At 39.4% G+C, this 23,094-nt stretch overlaps 1 protein-coding gene across 1 annotated transcript; it reads left to right on the top strand.

Annotated features, from left to right (window-relative positions):
• The first annotated feature begins 344 nt into the window (after positions 1-344).
• Positions 345-16,556, top strand: LOC118454546 (uncharacterized). The gene is made up of 14 exons (XM_087850992.1): positions 345-388; positions 502-534; positions 1,405-1,450; positions 2,585-2,739; positions 3,954-4,085; positions 4,362-4,562; positions 6,113-6,214; positions 6,388-6,561; positions 11,175-11,251; positions 11,772-11,998; positions 13,602-13,761; positions 15,593-15,755; positions 15,879-15,932; positions 16,048-16,556. Exons 1-14 carry the CDS (start codon positions 361-363, stop codon positions 16,299-16,301), a joined length of 1,806 nt encoding a protein of 601 aa, XP_087707118.1. The 5' UTR covers positions 345-360; the 3' UTR covers positions 16,302-16,556.
• Positions 16,557-23,094: the final 6,538 nt, after the last annotated feature.

Here is a 23,094-nt window from a genome sequence, read left to right as displayed (position 1 = left end):
TAAGAAAGGATAATCAAGCTTGCGCTTGAAAAACATCGTCAACTATTTCAGGTAAGGGAAAAGTCAGTGCTGGAACCAGTTTTGAAATCTGGTGATCCAGTTTTAAATTCTTTTTTAGTTTCACCTGAGCAAAAATATTAAAGTCACGGTGGCGTGTCTATCGTACACCTCTTGCTGATGAAGCGCTTGTTGGGTGTAAACGTGTTGGGCAAGCACACTGATTGTGTCTTCATACATGCCATATTTTTAGACTATATCACGTGGGGGTGTGGCTTTAAAACAGCTTAAATTCTTCAGTTTTTTCCCTCTTGAATTTCATTCTCATATTCAGGCACTCAGATTCTACTAAAAGGCTTCCAAATGTTTCCTCTTTGGGGTCTAGGATTTGGTAGGTTGAAATCGTTTACAAAATGACTTTAGGATTGTTTGAGATAAATTCTATTTATTTGATTCTCTACCTACATATATATACTTTTAATAATGCTTATATGTCCATTTCAGCCTGGCTGATTTTTGGCTTAACCACTAATTCTGGTGAGTTTTTCTTTATTTTTTTTCTTGTTTTTCGTGTGTGTGTGTGTGTGTGTGTGTGTGTGTGTGTGTGTGTGTGTGAGAGAGAGAGAGAGAGAGAGAGAGAGAGTTTGATTGAAGGGTCACTTGATCACTATTTCCAAACAGCTGGTATAGATTTTTTTTTTTTTTTTTTAAATTTCCGGGACTGCTATGTTGTACGTCTGTGCGTATATATGTTTGTGTTTAAGAGGCAGACGATAGATGGAGTCATATAAATACTGTATACGAGTTATAGGTTCTAAGGCTGCATGTATTTATACATAATGCGACATGTCAATTTGGCATCATTGTTTTTAAGAGCAGATAAGTGGTTTTAAGTCTCATGTGCGTGATGACGCAATAAGCACTGTCACGCGCATGATACTTTTATCTACTAATTTATTGAAGAACAACTCCAAGTTTGTGGAAACTGTGCCTTTGGTATTATTTTCTTCTCTTGCCTGAAACCCTCCTCCTAATGTCTCTGGTGTGCATTTTGCCGTGACGTAGAATTTTACAGTGATGATGCTTTGGGAAAGAAAAAGGGCAATCTGTTTGTTTGGGTGACATGTGGGTGGAGGCGCTTGGCTGATACTCGCATTTGAAGAAACCCCAGCTCACTCTTGTGCTGTTCATTAAAGCACAGTGAATCATTTGTAACCAATGTAATTATTGAATGATTGATAGCTTTAGAAGCAACTGAACTATACAATATTTAAGCAATCCCAGTGTTACTTTCATATGGAGATTAACAAAATTACTATCAATCTAGATGATTGTTGAAATATGAACAGAGTTTACTCTAATTATATTTGCCAGTACTCACACTTTTGATCTTGTGCTTGCTGACAGAGCCTGCAGTGGGAGCTAATGCAACCTCCAGAAACGACTGTAATCGGTAGGTCGCTCCCTCTTCACTCACTGTGTGTATGTGCACAGGTGTTCTCCTTTTATAATGGGGGAAAAATGCCTGAACCCTGAGGAAAAAAGGAACTTCCCATTGAAAGTGTTTTGGAATTTCCTGCCTTTTTGGAAATCCACCCAGACACAAGGGATATCAATGGAAAGCCCAGGATGTCCTCTATTTAGTACAACAGGACTTAGAAGGGTAGCTCAAATAAGTCAAAAGACATTGACTAAAAACAAATGTCCATTACATAGGACATAAATGTATAGGCTGGTTCTCAGTAAGATATTTTTTTCTTTTTTGGAATGCTCAATTCAGTTTCACTAACCACACACAACCTGTTTAATGTCAGACTTAAAGAAACTCAAGAACAGAGGCAAAATAAAGCAACTGAGTAATCTATCCGTCTGGAGAGGGTTAAAAAGGAATTTCTCAGGTTTTGGGACTCCGCCAAACTATGGTGAGAGCCATTATGAACAAAAGGACAAAACAGTGGTGTACCTTCTCAGGAGTGGCTGGCCTACCAAAATGATTCCTAGAGCATATCTGGTGGTCACAACAAATAAAAGACAACATTTAAAGACCCACAGGATTCACTTGACTCACTTAAGTTTGGTGCTCATTATCCAACAATAAGAAAGAAATTGGGTGAAAAAGTGGCATCCATGGTGGAGCTCCAAAGACAAAACTGTTGCTCCAAATAAACCTGTAGTGGCAAATTTGTCTCCCAAGATTTGAAAAAATAATTCTTCCACTTGTTAAGTCTTCCACTCTACAATTTGAATATGCATCATCAGCCAAGTTCAGAAACTCTGTTTTTTAAGTAGAAGGGATTTTAAAATGCAATCGAGTAAGTCATATTTTTAAGTAAGCACATGCTCAACATGGGTGTAGATGTGTGTATGCAGTAGCATGTACTCACAGATTATGGCTACTCATTTTAACATTCTGAGTGTTAAGTGTTTTCATATCAGTCCATCAGAGGTCAGTATTGCATGGGATTATGAAGGAGTCTAGCTGTAAAATGTTTTTTATATTTATAAGTAATTTATGTACTTTTATGTCAGATGAATAGAAATGAGTGTCAGGGATAATGTCCTGGATTTTGTCTTCTATGCTTTTCAGAAGAGACTGCAATGGAATACAGTATGACATCCAAGAGGCTGTTTGCTGTGAAAATAAGCTTCACCCTGGTGTAAGTCTATTTTGCTGTGGAAAGGAGCCTTACAATCCTGGAACAGCCACTTGTTGTAAAATACAACATGGACACAGCACCACAGGTAATCAACTTGTAAAACAACTAACAAAAGAATGATTAAAATTCAAAGTGGAAATTTGACTTTGTGATCTTGCAAGAAATTGGGCACCTTAACAAGGTGAAAATGAGAATTTAATAATGTAAGTATTAGTTAATGGTGTGATGAGCATAAAAAGGTTTAAAGCAGCAGCTTTACTTATGGGGAGATCGTGGCTCAAGAGTTGGGAGACGCCTTGTAATCGGAAGGTTGCCGGTTCGACCCCCGGATTGGACAGTCTTGGTCGTTGTGTCCTTGAGCAAGACACTTCACCCGTTGCTTACTGGTGGTGGTCAGAGGGCCCGGTGGCGCCGGTGTCCGGCAGCCTCGCCTCTGTCAGTGCGCCCCAGGGTGGCTGTGGCTACAATCTAGCTTGCCATCACCAGTGTGTGAAAGTGTGTGAATGGGTGGATGACTGGATATGTAAAGCGCTTTGGGGTCCTTAGGGACTAGTAAAGCGCTATACAAATACAGGCCGTTTACCATTTATGGAACAAGATATTACTCCAATGTTGGAACTGCAGTTTGTGGAACATTTGAGCTGTATTGGACTAGAAAACTTAATACTGTGTAACCTTAACTGAATAAACTGGAAACTTAAAAATTATTGTAGCTACTGTCCTGCTAACATAAATAAACCATGTGCAAAGACCATGCTTTGGATTTCCTTGGGGTTACAAAGTGCCTCATGGAGATTAGAAACAGCCAAATACAAAAGATTAAAACAAAACTTTTAAAAAAGAGCTTTTAAAAAGACCATACTAATAAGACTATGATGATATATGATTCGTCCATGGATTCATCTGTTAGCACTTAAACTAAGTTAGATATTTTCATTTTCATTAATTCAAAGCTGCTGCAACAGTCCTTTTTTACTGCTCTGAGTACGTCACTCACACTGACATTCTGCGCAGTAAGCAGATGAAGGGCTTTTAAAAAATGTCAGTGAGGAAATTTTCTCTGAGTCATTCACTTCTCCCAAGAGTTAATGGCTCCAGTGCATGATTAAACACTGCGAAAAACACTGGTGCCAAACCACCACAGTCTTCATCAAAAACATGTTTTAAACCCTCAAGAGTTGTGGTTGGTTTACGTAAAAGTGAAACACCCCTAGCTATTTTAAGATTGAGCTTTGGGACTCGTGGAACTTGTGAACCTTCTAGTACTGAGTTAATGCACTTACCATGACACACTTCCAGCTGTTACACAGGGTCTAAGTGAAAAGGTGTCCAAGTGCTGTGACCTGAAGGCGTACAACCCAGTCAATGAAATATGCTGTCAATCAACCATCGTAGCAAAACCTTCACCAATGGCTGAATGCTGTGGTAAAGGTGAGCAGAACTGAACACACTGATGAAAAACATCACATTATAACCCTATACCAAGGAAAGTTAACTGTCCAGTTAAAAGAACCTATGAAAATATACAAATTGTTTTGGAGAAGTTTAAATATAATGAGAAAATGTGATTTTATCACAGAATTTTCTGGAAAATAGCAGAAAAGTTATCTTTTAATGTAGTGCAATTGCTTATTCAGTAAAATAATTCAGTAGTACAACATTTGTAGGAGGTAGAAATATAATGAATCACGATGGTCTTTTCCACAGAGCCTTATGATAAGGACAAGCAGTTGTGCTGTGGTCCGAATGAGAGCAAGATGATTCTGATGAGGAATTCCAGTCACCACCAGTGTTGTGGTCACAACCAGTATGACACAGAGAATCAGTGCTGCTGTTCAAATGAGGAAAGCGTGGAGATACAATCGAAGGATTCATTCTGTTGTTTCAAGGACTTTGGTGTATCTGCAGGTCAGTTCAGGACTTAACTGCATGTAACACTGTGTGGGACCAATCTAATGGAAGTTGATGCAGTTTGAGTCACTGTACAAATCAGTCTTAAGGGGGGTGGGGGGGTGGGGGGGGGGGGGGGGTGGAATGATTGACTAGAAAGTATGCAAGCAAAGACAAATTAGTAAACCTGCCCCAACCATGTGCATTTTCCTAACTTGCAATTCAAAAACAAACAAACAAACAAAACTGTTTCCTGAGCAAATGTGTTATTTTCTGTTTTCCCTCATGCAATCTCTTTGTCTAAAAGTTATTATACAGTAGTTATGTCAAACCAAAAGCTCTATAGGTCATTAACACTGGAACTCCAGTGTTAATTTTGACAGCAAATCTTGACTTTGTTTTAGTCAGTCTGTTGTCTTGTCATTTACGTTTAGTTATAAGTTCAACTAAAAGTAAAAGAATTTGGAAGCCTATTTTTAGTCAACTAAACATCATGAGATTGTAGTAAACTATATCTGAAGTTGATTGAGTTGACTAAAATACAAAGTGTAAACGTTCGCTGTGATTTTAACAGTGTTTCACACGGTTTAAAAAATGTCCTTTGTTCTTTGTCATTAAATGCCAAATATGCATGTACTTACTCATCTCTCCCTCCAAAGCATTGACCTTTCTTTCATGAGAAACAGGGAGCATGGGAGCAAATTATGGTATTTATTCCCTCAAATAAGTTGTACAGTTTCTTGGAGACAGATCAAATGTGCACATTCCTCACATTCCGCAGAAGAAATTTAAGTTTGGGAACTAAAATAGAATTTGTACAAGGAAATGGCTAATGACATCGGACCAGACAGCACAACAAAAGAATTCAGGTCACCTGATCCAGCCCTAATTATATGCTTCATTTAAAAGAAAAGTTTTTAACCAAATTTTTAGAGGGTCTGTGTTTTATTCTATTCGGACTCATTCAATTTAATTTTCAATTATGTTTTATTTATTTTGCCCTAAATCACAACAACAGTTTCCTCAAGGTGCTTAAATTGTTAGGTGAAACCCTAAATAAGAAAACAGAGAGAACCCTAACAGTCATACAACCCCCTATGAGCAAGTGCTTTGGCAACAGTGGGAAGGAAAAACTTTGCTTTAACAGGAAGAAACGTCCATCAGAGCCAGGTTCAGGGAAGGGTGGCCATCTGGCGTGACCATATGGGGTGAGGAGAGGAAGACAGGACAAAACACATGATGTGGAAAAGAGCCAAAGATGAATAATAACGAAAGCAGAGTAGAGTATAAATACATTAGTGGAAAATGTGACTGAAGAAGAACTACTCAAGGCAAGATTCAAGGTCAACTGATACAGCCCTAACTATATGCTTTATCAAAAAGAAGAAGAAGAAGTTTTCAACCTAATCTTTGAAAGCAGGTAGGGTGTCTGTCTCCCGAATCTGTCCCCCACATATGAGAGTCCTGAAAGCTGAAGGCTCTGCCACCTATTGTTCTTCTTCTAAAGGAATTTTATGCTGGTTACTATGAATGATGCGTGTATTTTGACCTGGTCTTTGCCTCTACAGCTCCTTTATGTGGAAATACAACCTTCAACATGCATACGCATTTATGTTGTCAGTCAACTGTTGTTGCCAAATCTTCACCACAGCACAGATGTTGTGATAAAGGTAAGCAGAGCTAATCAAAATACAAGTATTTCACTATAAAAAATATTTAAATGTATTTAAATGATCTGTTGTATGAGGAACATATAAAACCTGTTTTCTTAAAAAAGTTTAACATTAACTTAATTATACACTATATGCATTTCATTTTCTAGTATCTGGTTCTTTTTCCACAGGGACATATGATGTGGAAAAGGAGCTGTGTTGTGGTCCAATTAATGATAAGAAGATCCTTAAAAGGAACTCTACAGATCACCAGTGCTGTTATCATGATCAGTTCAACACAAAGACTGAGTGCTGCTGTTGGAAAAAGGAAAGTGCTGAAGTACAATTGAAGAATTCATCTTGCTGTTCAGAGGAGCCACCTGTGTTTGAAGGTCAGAACTTGTCTAATACAATTTCATGCACATCTTAGACATTACATTTGATATTCAACTGAATTTCAGTTGGCATTTTGTATCTTTGCAAAATTCTAGTTGGTGGAAAAAGGCTACATTTACTCCATGATATGGAGCTGGTGTTGTGATTTTGGGATGGCAGCATGGACTGCTAAATCCAATAATCAGAATCACAATACTTTATGACGGCTCGAGGAAATGATGTGGTCACAGTTGATCCAAGTCATTAACTAGTAACCAGAACAATAAAAAATCCTGAGCATTGTTCAGCAGATATTAAAAGACCTCAGCCACCTCTGTCTCTTCCTGAAGAGTGCAGTGGTGTTTAGCCCAGTCCAGTTTATTGTCAATGTGTACTCTAAGGTATTTATACATACTATGTCCACATGGAGTCCCTGGATTGAAACAGGGGTCACAGGTTTCATGATCCTCCTAAAGTCCACAATCAGTTCATTGTTCTTTGTAATGTTGAGCTGCAGATAATTCTGCTTGCATCACATGACAAAGGAGTCCATGTGTGGTCGAGTACCTGGTACTCTACGTCAATGTATCACCTTCACTGATGCATTCAACCACTGGAGACTCATCAGAAAACTTCTGAAGGTCTCTGTGCAGTGTCTCCCATCAGTGGTGTAGAGGGTGAATAGCCCCAGTGTTGTTGATCATCTCGTCAGACACAGTTTTGAAGACACACATGCTATGAACCTTCAGCCAGGTAAGCAATCCAGGACACAAGAGAGGCATCTACCTGCATTGCTGTCAGCTTCTCACACAGGATGGTCAGCCTGATGGTACTGAATGCACTGAGGAAGTAAAAAAAACATGACCTTCACAGTACTTGCTGGCTGATTCAGATGGGCATAGACATGGTTGAGCAGGTAGATGACGGCGTTATCCTCTCCAAGATGGGGCTGGTAAGCGAATTGAAAGAGGTTCAGATATGGAGCTGATCAAGGATGAGTCTTTCCAGGTTCTTGATGTGGTCACTGCCACCAGTCTACAATGACCAGAAAAACAGTTTGGTCATCAATTCAATTCAGTTTTCTATATAGCATCAATTCATACCAACCTTTCTTTCAAGGCATGTTATGTTTAACCCACTATCATGGCAAAATGTGACGTTGGGTCCACCATGTCCACTCGCGGTTTGCCTGTCCAATCGGTTGGGGTTATCAGGTCGCTATATTGCAAGGTAAAGAACCTATAATATTAGAAAGAAACCCCAACAATTACACATTATCCTATAAGCAAGCACTTGGCAACAGTGGTACTTTTACCAGGAAGAGCTCTCTAGCAGAGCCAGACTCATGAGAGGCACCCAGCCGCCACAACTGGTTGGGGTGAGGGGATAGAGAAGAGAGAACCAACAAAAGAAACAATATGGGAGAGAAAGCCAGAGTTTAATAATTACTAATGATTAAATGGTAGTAGTGTATTAAGGATTAAAATGGAAAATGAGAGATAAAGATGAATGGAGGACAGTTAGTGAACCAGGGAATGCAGACTGGTTAGGAGGAAGTGAAGATAGCTATGAAGAGGATGAAGAAGGGGAGCACAGGTAAAACAAAGGATGACAAGCAGATAGTCTGAAAAGGAACAGAATGAAGCACACCCTAAATATACACACAAGGTAATGAGGGAAATGCACAACAGGAGACACAGCTGAACCTAATTAGACATGGTGAGACAGGGAGACTTAAGGAGCTAGAAACACAGAAACTGAGAGACTAGCAATGATAAATCATGAGGAAATCAAAAATTAACAAGAATAATACAAAACACTGGGCCACCGTCCCAGAACCATAACTCCTTTAGATGTATGAAGGTGTCTAGGGTAGAGGGCAGCGGTTTTTTTAAACAGACTGACAGTATGATCCTAGAGAGTGATTGAAGGCCTGAGGAAAGGATAAGAAGTGGATAGGCACTAATTTTCAAGAACAAAGGTAAACCACAACCATTAAATAGCAACTACAGAAGGATAAAGTTGATGAGCTATATCATCAAGCTGTGGAAAAGAGGTTAAGAGGAGAGGTGATGATCAGTGAGCTGCAGTTACTGCTTCATGCCAAAAAAAGCATTACAGATTCAGTGTTTGCTTTGAGACTGTTGATGGAGAAGTATAGAGAAAGTCAGAGGAAGCTTCAGTATGCATCTGTAGATCTACAAATCAGGGATCTGCTCTTAGCTCCTTCTTGCTGACCATGGTTATAGACAGGACAACAGGTCAGCCTGAGTTCAGGCAGTGCTGTGAACTATGTGCTCTGTAGTGAGAGAGTGAGGAAAAGAGGCTGGAGACTTGGAGTTATGTCCTGGAAAACAGATGTTAGGCAGGATGGAGTGGGTGTCATGTCAATGAAAGACATTCCTCACTTCATTTAAAACAAAAGTTGCATTCAGGAGAAAACAAAAAAAAAAGAAATTACAAACCAGATGAGAAGGCATTTTACAATGTTAAATCTTTGAAATCTGTTTTAGACCTAAAGCTACATGGGTCTTGCATTTTAAAAACATAAAAATTAGTTCTGTCAGTGTTTATCTCGTTAAAATGGGGCTGCACAGCGCTAACGTGTTAACGAGCTAACTGCGCTAATGTGTTGACACCATGCAGCCCCACGCACAGGAGGATCTGCGCTAACTCACTAACGGAGATTTGTAGTTATTGCGTTAACGTCATTTTAACGAGATTAATGCTGACAGCACCAGTAAAAATGGAAGAATTGAAACAAATTCAGATGACATTTTTGTCTTGGATATAAAAAAAAAATTGTGCTTACTCAACTTTTTAGTAGCAAATGTAATGTTTGAAAAAACTGGGTTTTTTTATACATTCCTACCACCAGGGTGAATTAGGTTGAAGTCACTTAATGGTCCAAATACATTATCTCAGAAAATCTTATAGATCAATAGTCAAGATGGGAGTTAGAGTTGAAAAATTCAGCTTTATTTGTTTTCTTCTTGATAGCACAGGTGTTTTTTTTTTATATCGAGATAAGTTAATGAATTTACTGTGTAGTGCACCTCTTTCTTTTTCTGTTTATGAGAGTCAATATCACTCATCCAAGAGTCTTTCTCTTTCCTTGTCTTCTATGTGACAGTAATCATCCAAATAACAGCATTTATGTGATTTATTTGATTGTTTTATAGTCTTTATTACTATAGGCTTTACTGGGCCTCACAAACCACAGCAAAAACAATAATATGGCATATACTGTTTTCTTAATTTATAAATGTGCATGTAGCCACTTAAATAGAAGCAGTAGCATTCCAACAGTAACTTACAAGGCCCAGTCAAAATTTCTGGTACCCATCCAAAGGGTGTATATTAGGGGTGCAACGATACACAAAATTTACGGTTCGGTTCGGTTCAGTTCGATACTTTGGTGTCACGGTTTGATATTTTTTCGATACAAAAGAAATGTTCATGCTTTTTTAATTTGTCATTTATTAAAATTATAAATATATATTTTAACTCAAACGTACAGTTTTTAAATTTAATGTTGCTGAAACAACAAAGGGATAAAATAATAAATCTATCTGATCGAGAAATCACTCCTCTTTGGAAAAGAGAGTTTATTACAGAGAAATGGCTCTTTCCAAAATAAAAGCTATACTATACGCTTCTTCTGGGCTATATTCTCAGCAGCATTAAACATATCAGGTCCCGTAAGGAGAATCATGTGCTAACAGCTGTCTAAATGACTCGGGTAAAGTTTGTAGCATGCATGCTTGTTATTTTTGTCTGCTTCCACTTGTCTTTGCACTAGGATGATGTTGGCATAAATGTGCAGTCATATTCATTTTGTTCCCACTAGTGCTGTCAGCGTTAATCTGAAATGACGTTAACGCCATAACACGGCAAATCTCCGTTAACGAACTACCGCGGATCGCCCCGTGCGTGGGGCTGGACGGCCAACACATTAACGAGCAAACTGTGCTAACGCACTAGTTCCCACCAATGTAATTGAGCATTGTGTGGCACATCTGACATAGTGTTTTACTTTTGTCCATGACGCGCTTACCTTCAGGGTCATACGTCACATGAAAACCAAAATAGTTCCAAAGGCCAGATCTGAATGAGGGTGGGGGAGGTTCAATTTGCCATGTTGCAAGGAGAGCTTAACTTCTGTCTTGCTAGCTTGTGCTGCGCTCAGTGGATCTGGGCTCAACAGTGCAGCCTAGGCGGAGTAGTCGAACGCAGCATCGTCAGAAGAAAAGTTGATCAAATAAATTAAAAATTTTGTATTGTTCGATACATATGCGAACTGAACCGAAAGCACTGTATCGAACGGCTCAATATCGATACGAGTATTGTTGCACCCCTAGTGTATAGTGTAAACTAGGGATGGGAAGCCACAGTGTTTTTTTGCTGGCTTTGGTTTCAGATTCATTTATACTGAATTCCTACATGCAGTGCACAAGAATGGCAAAGATGGATGTGTTTATTATGTTATTTTGGCAAAAACAAATTTAAAAAACAGAACAAAAGACCGCAAATCCTCTTTTCCATTGATAATTCATCCCCAAATGTTCTCATCTACCCTTTCCACCCTCACACCCCTCCTTAGGTCAAAGCAAGTCCAAGGTGGAAAACCAAGTCTGCTGTGATGGCTGTGCATCTGTGCAGAAGCCTTGGATCAATCAAGTAATGCACTCAATACATTGTTTGCTTTTCCCAGGCCTGCCCAGCTGGCTGACTTTTTTCTATTAATGCAAGTCAAAATGCTTAATCTCTAGAAAAATCTAATTGTTTCCAGTGAAGGCTATAAGCTATAAGCACTGTTTTCAGCTTTCAGCTCTTTTCCATTTGCTTACAGAAAAGGGAAGAATATAATAAGTCCATTCTGGCAAGATTTTTAATTAGATAATTGATTAGAAAGAATTCTGGATAGCACAGGTCCAGAATTAAAGGTAAATTTGAGCAGGATTCAGTTGCTGCAAAGAACAATAGAATGTTCTTTAAAGAACAATAGAATGTAGAGTTAACGGCAGTCGAACCCAGTGATCCCAGTGCAAAAAAGAGTGTGTTTTTGTACCACTTTGATGAGAAAGCTCGGAGCTCCACCCCGCTCCTTTTACATGGTTACTCAGGGTGTTTTCTATCTGATATATAGGATGTTTCTGCATTGCTGCACACATAACTGTTTTATTTCTGATTCTTCAAGTGCTGTGGGGACACACCGTTTGGCTCAGCACAACGTGGAGTTCTCTGTTGTAATAAGACCTTGTACGAGAACAGAGATGATGGAGATGAATGTTCAGAGACGGGTATTCCTTATGACCCGACTAAAGGGACCATATGTTGCTCTCAGTTTCATGGCAGCCCGGGACAACACTGCTGTGGGACAGAAATTTACCAGCCTGATGCTGAGATCTGCTGTAACGGACACAGGTGATTGTGTATGTGTGTGTGTGTGTGTGTGTGTGTATCCTGAGGGACAGCTCAAGTCAAGCATTTTTGAGACAAAGTTAGAGAGGTGAGGCTGTTTAGGCATGTGCATTGGAGGGATTGTCGATATACTGGACAAAGAATGTTAAATCTGGAGCTGCCAGGCAGGAGAAAGACATTACTCTCACATGAAGATTTATGTATGTACTAAAGAGGACATGCAAAGATTTGGTGCGAAAAAAAGAGGATGGTAAGGAATATCCAGAGTGGGAACTTCTAAAGGGATCAGCTGAAAGAAGAAATCTGTTTCGGGTTGTATTGTATTGCTGATGAAATCTGGTGAAACAAACTTCTTTCTTTTTTTAATTAGTTGGTATGTATCGCTGGATTGCATTTTGTCTCTCAGGACAGCTAAAGGGAACCACTTAATGTAATGTTTTCTGAGAGAGGGTGGAGGAAAACTCAGAAAGGAGTGGCATGGAAAAATAATTTTTCATGGAATGTATATGCGTCTGCGATACGCAAATGCTCCAGCTGTGCACAAACCGCACTTTTTGTATCCCCACTTTGTTTTCAGTGTGGTGACTTTAAAATGCACTGAGCTACTGTGCCAGAGAATTTCTGTCTCAGTCTGTGTAGTCTCTGACTGGGTTTGGTCCTGTTTTAATTAAAGTTTATTGTTAAGGGCTATGTTCATGTGTGCATGTCTTTTCATAATTATGTTCTTTGGCTTTCTTTTTAGAGGTTATTATTTGAATTATCACCCTACTCAGCAGCAAATAGCATTAAGATTTCAGTTTTTTTCTTTTCATAGTTTGCTCTTTACAAGATGAACTGGTTGAATCTTGGCTGCTCTAATCAAGCTTATTTCCAGCTGGAGTAGCTGTCAAAGTGTGGGTGACAACACCTTTATGTTATTTTCTGGTTTTATGTTTTATTCTATTATCCTTTAGATTGTTACATTGTTATGTCTGTTTTTTGTGTTTTATTATAAATTGATTTTCATCTGTAAAAGTGCTTAATAAGTACATTTTACTTTTACTTACTAACAGCGTCAGCATTACACATAGCCATAGCCAGCAGCCACTACCTTAATTATAACTAAGCAAGCAGCTAATGTGGCTGCAGGGTAACTGCTAAGAGTTAAATGGCTAACATTAATATGATAACTCCATAGCATGTTACTGTTGATGAAACAGAAGCATTACTGATGTCACAAAATAAATTGATGTTCCATGATGTGAACATTATCAACAGTTTATGTTCAGCTGCTAATGAGGGGAGCATCTATGTATGCCTATCTTTAGCAGTGCTGTCTGAAGTTGCACGTTCACTGGAGGAGGCGCAGACAGCACTTTTGGTATCGATATTGTTGGAGATAAAATTATAATTCATTATTAATTTTCAGTATTTTCATCTGAGTTAAGTATAGATGAAAATCCTTTTTTTCCTGCGAACACTCTGTTGAAGAAGTTAAGAAGGTATCTTCTAGAGTGAGATCCAGTTAATACATAAGACAAGAGTCATCTAATTCAGAATCTTTTCGGCATACATCTTTATCACTGTCCTTATTGAATCATAACGGTTACCTCTGTTTTCCACCCAGACATTCCAGATCGGAAAATATTCACTGCTGTGGGATTAAAGCCTACAACATTAAAGACCCACAGATGAAGTGCTGTGCAGGAACACTGTACAATCTGACACTGTTAGATGAGCATGGACAGGATGCACAGTGTTGCGGATCCCTTCTGCAAAAGCAACAGGTAGAGTTAATATTACTGATGCTATCTCAAGATCTACTCCTTGTTTATGTAATCATGTCTTACACCTTATTAGGTCATAAGATCTTAGAGTAGAAGAGAATGGAATAGAATAGAATTCAACTTTATTGTCTCTCCTACAACATGCAATGATCCAAGCACACTCAGTGGGAGGAGGTATGCAAAATATGGAGAGGGGCTTCCAACTAGTGCAGATGTGCTCCCATGCAGTCCTCAACCCATCTATCTTCTTAGCTAAAAATATAACTATTAACATCCTTGAAGGCGCGTGCCAATGCACAGCTGAGTTTTGTTCTGATGTACTGCCTTTCCTATGTTGTGACATGTGGACAATGGTCCAAGGACACTTTGGGGGAGGAAATGTGCAAAGTACTTTCAGAGGAGGCTTGGCTGTTGTGAGGAAGGAGAGGGAGAGATGAAAGGGTGGCTGCTGTTGCAGGTTTAAGCCTTGATTATAATATGTTACAAAGATGGACATGGATACCTGGAGACTTAACAGTGGTCATTCCTCTTACACTTCTTTGAAGTCCGCTTGATGTCTCCCACCTGGGTATATGATGAGTCAGTACATTGTCTGCAGATGTTCCTAGTACACATGGACCATAATAAACCAAAGCTTTCAAACAAGAAGTTTTGTGATGTCAGTGAGCTGGACCCATTGGCATGGTTTGTCACAGTTTCCAGGGTTTTCCATTAGGTCCAGGTGCTTTTTTAGTAGCTGCTCGGCGCGGATTCCAAGCAATCCAAACAGGTACTAAAATATGACGTCGTCAGACTGGTTGCCACAAATTGGGTGGTAGGTAGCAACACTTGATGAGTCATGAGAGTATCTCGTTTGCGAAAATCCATAGTCTGCTTCGAAGTCCACCTAAGTCCACCTGTTGGAGCATTCGTGTCGCATATCAATTGCAATGTGGAATGCACAGATATGTTGCTATGACAAGCACACAAATAAGGTACTAGTGGGTTGTAATGGAAAACCAGTCAATCCGAGTCAAGTTGTTTTGATTCGTAGAGAGTTGATCCGAGTAGGTACTAATGGAAAAGGGGTTATCGAGTCACACGTTAAAAAAATTGACTTTGCTCATTGGCCCAGTCCAAACTGCTTTCAACTCCACTGCCGTTGGTTGGCTTTAAACCAGTGATAGTCTTTATGCCAACCAGACTTCCTTCCCTCACAAGAATTTCCTCCACAGTTTAGGGATAAAACATCCAAACAAAAGCTAAAAAATGTACTCTGTGCTGTGCATTACAGTGCTCAGATTGTTACATAGGAGAAACCTAAAAATCCCCCAGATGCATGGTACAACACAGGAGAGCCAAGTCATCAGGATAAGACTCGGGGAGAACAGACACTCATTTGAAGATTCCACCAGAAAAACAGTTGGTTTAAGAGAGGAGCAAAGCAGTCCAATGACGATCACTGAATAGAGGTGGTGGTCTATGACACCAACTATCAGACAGTCTTGAAATCCCTTCCCTGGTGTTTCAAACCACACTTGAAGCACACCTTGAACCATGTGATCTTAATAACTCACATGATTGCATGGTGGGGTAGTGTCTTACAAGAGATTCACACTTTGGCTTTAATTACCATAATGACACTGCTAGATTTGCACACATTTGCTGTTATTGAAGTCACTTAAGACTAACATGGACTGGATTACTGTGAATCTACACAGACATACAAAGCTGATTTTAGCTGATGTAGCAACATTACTGGGTGAACTTGACATTAACTAACACATTCCTCAAAAACGCCAAACAATTATGTTTTTATTAAATATAAAGAACACTGTCTTTTTAAAACCAGGACATTTGCTGCTCAAGTGAGGACAGAGAAGTGCTATACTCTGCTAAAACGGGATTCAGATGCTGTGGTCACCTCTACTTCAACACCACCCTGTGGTCATGCTGTGCTGAGCGGCTGAGATCAATCCATGAACCAGGACAGGATCGGAGAAAGATGAATAATGGTCTGTCATTTCTACTTAAAAGTCCTCTCACGAAGTAGAACTAAATTTTGTGTCATTTGAACTTAATAGCACAGCTTAGATCATGTATTTCACCTGTTCTGTGTCTATAATGTTCTTTTACAGAATCCAGACTTCAATCAGTGAATAATATGAACAAAACTGATCTTTGCAAAAAAAGTAGGACATCAGTCTATATGTAAATGTAAAAAACAAAACAAAACATTGGAGCAAATGCTGTTTAGGAATTAATGGGGGTTTGTAATGCAATGTATTTGTGTGCGTCTCTGTTTAGTGCGCATCGGGACGGTGGAAAGTGTGTCTCTGCATAGCATTGTGTTCAAGAGCGTGCTGAAGATCCGTGGAAAGAAGGCCAAAGTGAAAGCGTTGCCTTTCCCTTATATCTTGAAAACAGATGATCACTGCAGCTCACCCAAACTGATTCCTGGGAAGACCTACTTCTTTAACAAAGTTAATGTTTTCACCGATTCCAACCATGACACTGTTCTTCAGTCAGTCCACTTCATTTTTTCTAAGTGTTCACCTTAGATCACCAGTCACTGATGGATACATATTACTTCTTACTCACACACTGATTTACATTTTTTCACAACAGCTATTACAGAGATGCGTTGTCACATAACGGTCTGTTACCCCTAAAACAATCAACCGTAAAGGTACTCATCATCATAAAAAAATTAAACCTGACATTTTACCAGCAATACCAGCAGCAAAGTTGGTGAAAACCAACCCAAAGAGATCTTTTCAGTTCATCATTGCTTTTCTTACTCATTCAGGCACAAAATATGACCTGTTTGCTTGGATTAGCATGCTTGAACATTGCTCTGGATCCCACGGATCTTCATGAGCTTTACTGATCTTTATTTTACCTTTTCAGATTTTTGAATAGGTTTGAGTTTGCATTTGCAGCAGTGTTGCACTGCCAAAATTTTAGGCCAGTCACTTTTTTTTTTCTACAAGGCGAGATCAGTTATTGTTGCACAAATAACAGTTGGAGGTTTTTTGTTTGTTTCTTTTAAAATTTTCTATTACACAGATTATGTAACTTGAGTAAAAAGAAAAACAAAGCTAGTTTGCCAGTAGCAGAGAACCATTTACCTTATTTAGAGACAATATTACTGCAATACAGACAAATGTGATGTAAGTATACAATGCATTACTTTTTATATCACACCCACACTGGGTACTTATTTCATTAAGAAAATCACATTGTGAAACAAAACAGCAGTATCAGTTATTAGTGATATTACTTATACATTGTTATCAATATATTATACATTGTTTTTCAAATATTGCTTCACTTTTTACTTTACTCTGCCTGTATTCAGCCAAACCATGTTCCTCTTTGGTTTAAGATGACCCAAAAATATGGAGTTATTTTTGTGCCACTATTCTGAGCGCACGTAAAAAAAATTGCAGTTGCATTTTGAGGAGAAATTTATTTTGAGCGGAGAAAAGCTAAACTTGAGTGAACAAAATTCATTGCTGCATGCAAAAAATGTATTTCAGTGTTTGCTATTATAGCAGCCCCTCTCGCTCAGTTTTTGCATTTGCGCTTGCTCTCAATGTGTTGCTTGTGCTCTCAACATGCCCGTGCACATTCAACTCTTTCTGTACATCTGTGCCACAAAACCAGCCAGTCACAGACTTGGATGCAAACAAATCTGATTGGCTGTTTTGGTCTCCAATCAGCTCGAAATGACGAAATGCAATATCCCAGAATCCATTTCGTCCAAAACTCAAACGAGGCAGTGGCAGAGGAACACAGAGTGGCGGAGTTTGAAATATTACTCTTTCTGGCCACAAAATAAACTTTTAAGATATTTTCATGCGAGAATGGTGCTGTGTAAACTTCAAATATCTGCTCGATTTATCAAGACATCACATATTTACAAAAGTGCTCTAATGCTTTTGGAGATGCCTGATAGCCACCAGCTGACCGCATAGCTGGACTGGCCATTGGGCATTGGGCATTTGCCCGGTGGGCCGATAATATTGGGGATTATTATTTTTATGCTTTTATTTTCTGAATCTTGCACTAAACTAAATTATAAATGGCGACTGTTTGCACATCATTAACCCATATAACTGAATGTATACATGTTCTATTAATGGCATTCTTTTATTTTTATTGATTAAGCTACTAGATGTACTCAACTTGCCATTTATCATGAAATATGCTTTAGGGACCCAAAAGACCACACAGAGGTCACATTTAAATGTCTTGGGTTTGTTTACTTGTAACTACTAATTTTTGTTCTCCTTGGTTTAAGCTACATTTCTTTTATTTGGAATATGTTTGGCATGTATTTCACTGTATGTTTCTTCACAATATATAAGACACACCTTTAACCCAGAGGCACACAATTTTATATTTTGCATGTTTGAGTGAAATTGTAGGAGGTACTGTTCTTTTAAGGATAAAGCTTTGAATAAATAAATATAACAGCATGTTGTGTTTTATCTTATTGAATTGATGGTCTTTAGGTTGGTCTTGTGATTATTCATGGATCAAAAGATAGTTCCAGCTGGAGATGAAATGAATACAGAAATATGCTACTTTTTCAAAGTTGTGACTCTTGTGCAAAAAATCCCCTGAAATATAGATTTCAAAGTATGTGGGCTTAAAAATCTAACACTGGATTTGTCGCCTCTCTGAATGACAGAGATGTACTCACCCGCTATAACTGTGTTAATGCTCTTGTAAATCTTTGGCCTCTTGTCCCCATGTAACAGCTGTCTGACAGAACATGCTGTATTGCCCTTGTTTCAGCTACTTGAGTGGACTCAGTGGATTGTTTAAGTTAGAGTCATTATAATACTGACAAGTCAAAGTTTATTGTATTTTTTAGTTCATGGGGAAGACATGTGTTTCATCAAAACTTTGTTCCTAAATCTCTCATTTAAGGTGTTGCATGTTGTCCATGTTGTTTACGTTGACTTCTTAACAACAAATGACATTAATGAAGGATTAATCCTTCATTAATGTTTCAGAGAGCAAAGAAGGTGATTTTTTTTAGGTTTTACAACACTTGTTTGTGAAGAAATACATCTATTATCAAATAAGACCATCTCCCGTTTCACCTAAGACATGAAAACTGTCACAGGCAATGTTTGGAGTGTGTAGTTGAAGGGAATTGAGAAAAAAACTAACAAAAACTTAAATTGGGGACAGCTAAACATAAGCATATGAGATAAACAGAAAGCACATTATAGAAACCTGAAACCTGGAGAAACCTGGGGACTTGTAAACACGAGAAGTACAGCAGTGGATGATGAACAAGAGAGGATAAGCACGTGATGAAGAGCAGAGGTACGCAGATGAAGCATCGGGGATGACAAATGGACAATCTGACAAGGCGCAGAGGAAAGCACACACTATATATACATGCACACAAGGTAAGGAAATGCACAACAGGAGGGAGACACAGATGAACATAATAGACATGACGAGACAGGGAGGAAGTAAAACAAAATGGATTAACGTAGGACACAGGTTGGCAAAGATAAACAGGATAACAGGATAAACAGGATAAACAGGAACACATAACGCCGGAACAGAAACCGAGAGACTAGAAATAATAAATGAACTCAAAGATATAATAATTCAAAATATTAAACACTGGGTCACCGACCCAGGACCTTGACAAAAACAAACAGCCATCCACCCATGTTCTTCCGCGTATTCAATAATTATTCACTAATTATTCACTAATATATCATAAAAAATCCTATTCACTAACCTTTACTGTTATCAATATTAATTATCAATAATAATTAAGACTCGAGGTACAAAATGTGCATCACCTAACATCCACATGTTTTAACTGTCGGAGGAAGCCAACAGTCCTCAGTAGATGTACAAAATGTGCAGTAGCTACAACAGCATAACGGTTTAAATATTTTCATTTTTGTGCATTCAGGGTCACTTATGGAAAGGTTTTTAAATTAGAATTCAAAATATAAAGATAGATGTTGCTGGGTTTAAAAAAAAGCATGCCTTGCAAGAACAAACAGACATGAAGTAATTACTAAAAGAAATGTTTTAAAAAAAGAATAAGATGAATAATTGCTTTCTCTTGTTGTATTCTGTTTGTTTGGGGGTGTTTTTCTGGTTATTGTTATTGGTGCAAGTAAGTGACTGTGTAGAAGAGAATTCAGGAAGGCTCCAAGCCAATGGTATGACTCTACCCTGGCGCCTTTTTGTTTAATTTTGGCACTCATGCTCATTTTGTTACATTCCAGTTAGTCCCAGGTTTTCCAATGGAAAATGTTACAGTATTTACATGAGAGGGATTTCATACAAGAGGGAAAATACCAAACATATTACAGAAAAAACTGGCAGCTTTTAAGGACACAACTAAATACTTAATATTCCACTGAAGACTAGGCAAAGAGCTCTGCTTCCTTATTTCCTCCACATTACTCATGAGAAAGAGTAAAAGCCCTCAGGGTGGATTTGAACCCAGATCTCTGCATTGGCCTTAAGCCCAGTGAGTTAAACCAGCACCAATATGTTCAAAATCCATTTCACATCTTACATTAAAAAAAATTGTACCAACTGTATAATTGATTGATGCTGTAGAGCTGTTAGTCAGTGGGACAAAAGGTTAAAAAGACTCCAACATCAAAATATATTCTTTCCCTATGGGAGTACAGACATTCCAATGCAGTCTCATTATTAAGTCATTAAAGGCAAACAAAAGGAAGGACAGAGGAAGGCCTGCCTATGCTGTGGCATTTCTTAATCAAGGTCGAGTTATAATTCAAGGAAGCATGAGTACAATGAGTGATAATACGCAACTAAAACATTGACTGGGTGCTTAATAATATTTAGAATAGAATAGAATAGAATAGAATAGAATAGAATAGAATAGCCTTTATTGTCATTGTACAAGTACAACGAAATTGGAGTGCCACTCCCTTGGTGCAAAATGCAAAATAAATATAAATGTAAAATATAAAAAGTACAATAAAACAACTGTAGTACTCAGACAATAAATAAGTACAATATATACAGAATAGCAGCATAATATAATGATAGTATGAATAGCAGCATAGTATAGTGACAATGGCAAGTATAGTTAAGCAGGTTTAATTGTTTTGTGCTTATTTACTATGGTGATAGCTCTGGGAAAGAAGCTATCCCTGAATCTGTTTGTCCTGGTTTTATGTGACCTGTACCGTCGGCCTGACGGTAATAGTTCAAACAGTTGATTACTGGGGTGAGAGTAGTCCTTAATGATATTGCCAGCTCTGCTGAGGTATCGGGAGTTCACAATGGCCTCCAGGCTGGGCAGAGGGCAGCCAGTGATCTTCTGGGCTGTGTTGATGACCCTCTGCAGTCCTTTCCTGTCTGCAACTGAGCACCCTGCATACCATGTTGTTATGCCGTACGTTAGGATGCTCTCTATGGTGGCTCTATAGAAAGTCACCAGCAGCCTCTCCTCCAGGTTGTTCCTCCTGAGCACTCTCAAAAAATGGAGACGCTGCTGGGCCTTTTTTACCACCGCCGTGGTATTTGCAGTCCAGGAGAGATCAACAGAGATCTGCACGCCCAGAAACCTCATGGAGTGTACCCTCTCCACACAGTTCCCGTGAATGTAGAGTGGGGCCGGGTCTGCTCTGCCCTTCCTGAAGTCCAAAATAAGTTCTTTAGTTTTCGTGGTGTTCAGTTGGAGGTTGTTAGCTGAACACCACTCAGTCAATCTGTTAACCTCATCTCTGTAGTCCGACTCATCCCCCCTTGAGATGAGTCCAACCACTGTGGTGTCATCCGCGAACTTTATGATGGTGTTTGAGAGATGGGTAGGGGAGCAGTCGGATGTGTAGAGCGTAAACAAGAGGGGACTCAGAACACATCCTTGTGGAGACCCGGTACTGAGTGTGATGGTGCTGGACAGGTGGGGGCCGAGTCTGACAGACTGTGGTCTATTTGTCAGGAAGTCCTTGATCCAGAGACAGATGGAGGTGGAGAGTCCCAGGTGAGACAGTTTCTCGACCAGGATCTCCGGGATGATGTGATTGAATGCTGAGCTGAAGTCCAGGAAGAGCATTCTCACATAGTTTCCTCGGTGCTCCAGGTGACTCAGCGCGGTGTGGAGCGCTATGGTGATGGCGTCCTCGGTGGATCGATTTGTCCTGTTGGCAAATTGGTGGGGGTCCAGAGTGGAAGGCAGACCGGCCCTGATGTGCTGACAGACCAGTCTCTCAAAGCACTTCATCACTACAGGCGTAAGTGCAACAGGCCTGTAGTCATTTGGGCTGTCCACAGCCGTCTTCTTAGCGATGGGGATGATGATTGAGGTTTTGAGGCAGGGTGGGACGGTGTTTAATGACAAGGAAAGGTTGAAGATTTTAGTAAAGACTCCGGTCAGTTCGTCAGCACATGCTCTGAGAACCTTTCCATGTATTCCATCAGGACCTGCCGCCTTCCTGGGATTCACTGACCTTAGAGCACGCCTCACTTGATGCTCTGCAAATGTTAGTGTGGCGGTGCTAGAGGCGGGTGGAAGTGGTGTAACAGCTGAGGGCCTGGTCGTCTCAAAGCGGGCGAAGAAACGGTTTAGATCCTCAGCCAGTGAGGCATCAGTCCTAGATATCGCCTGGTTATTTCTTCTGTAGTTGGTAATGTGATTGATCCCCTGCCACATTTTTCTGGGGTCGTTGTCGACAGCAAAGTGATCTTCAATCCTCCTCCTATAGGCAGCCTTGGCTTTCTTGATGCCTCTACTCAGGTCTGCCCTGGCCGCCCTATACGCAGCCCTGTCCCCTGACTTGAAGGCGGTGTTACGGTTTTTTTAGGAGGGATTGCACTTCGCTATTCATCCAGTAGGGGTGCAACGATACACAAAATTCACGGTTCGGTTCGGTTCGATACTTTGGTGTCACGGTTCGATATTTTTTCGATACACAAAAAAATGTTCATGCCTTTTTATTAATTTGTCATTTATTAAATTTTCACGGCACATTCTGCACCACCTCTCTGTGCGTTCATCATTTGTTTGAAGCCAGCTCACCTCCTGCAACCACTTTTCCGAGAATACATGCTTCTTTTGTGGTTCGGACTCCTTCTGACTTTTCTTTGGAGGTGGAGGAACACCAAAGTAATTGCTTAAAGGAGCTTCTTCAACATCTTTAAGAGTTCTAAACAAATGTCTGTCCTCCTCCTGAAAATCTTATGTATGCAAACACACGTTGCAACTTCTTATCTTGTGCGCGTTTTTTATTTTGACAGCGAATGCGCACCTGCGGACCACTAATGTGTAGACCTGGTTATTTAGCTCGTCATATTGCAGCCACAGAAATTCTTTTGTCCATG

This window comes from Neolamprologus brichardi, chromosome 14 (genome assembly GCF_056152115.1).
Source record: "Neolamprologus brichardi isolate AB-2024 chromosome 14, ASM5615211v1, whole genome shotgun sequence".
NCBI classification, from domain to species: domain Eukaryota; kingdom Metazoa; phylum Chordata; class Actinopteri; order Cichliformes; family Cichlidae; genus Neolamprologus; species Neolamprologus brichardi.
Note: the sequence above shows the minus strand (reverse complement) of the source record. Positions and strands in the feature narration are given on the sequence as shown.

Excerpts from the sequence above, each read along its gene's own strand:
- LOC118454546 (XM_087850992.1), top strand. The coding sequence starts at position 361 with ATGTTTCCTCTTTGGGGTCTAGGATTTG. Across the intron at positions 13,762-15,592 it reads CCCTTCTGCAAAAGCAACAG|GACATTTGCTGCTCAAGTGA; the intron begins GTAGAGTTAATA and ends TTTTAAAACCAG. Across the intron at positions 15,933-16,047 it reads AACTGATCTTTGCAAAAAAA|TGCGCATCGGGACGGTGGAA; the intron begins GTAGGACATCAG and ends GTCTCTGTTTAG.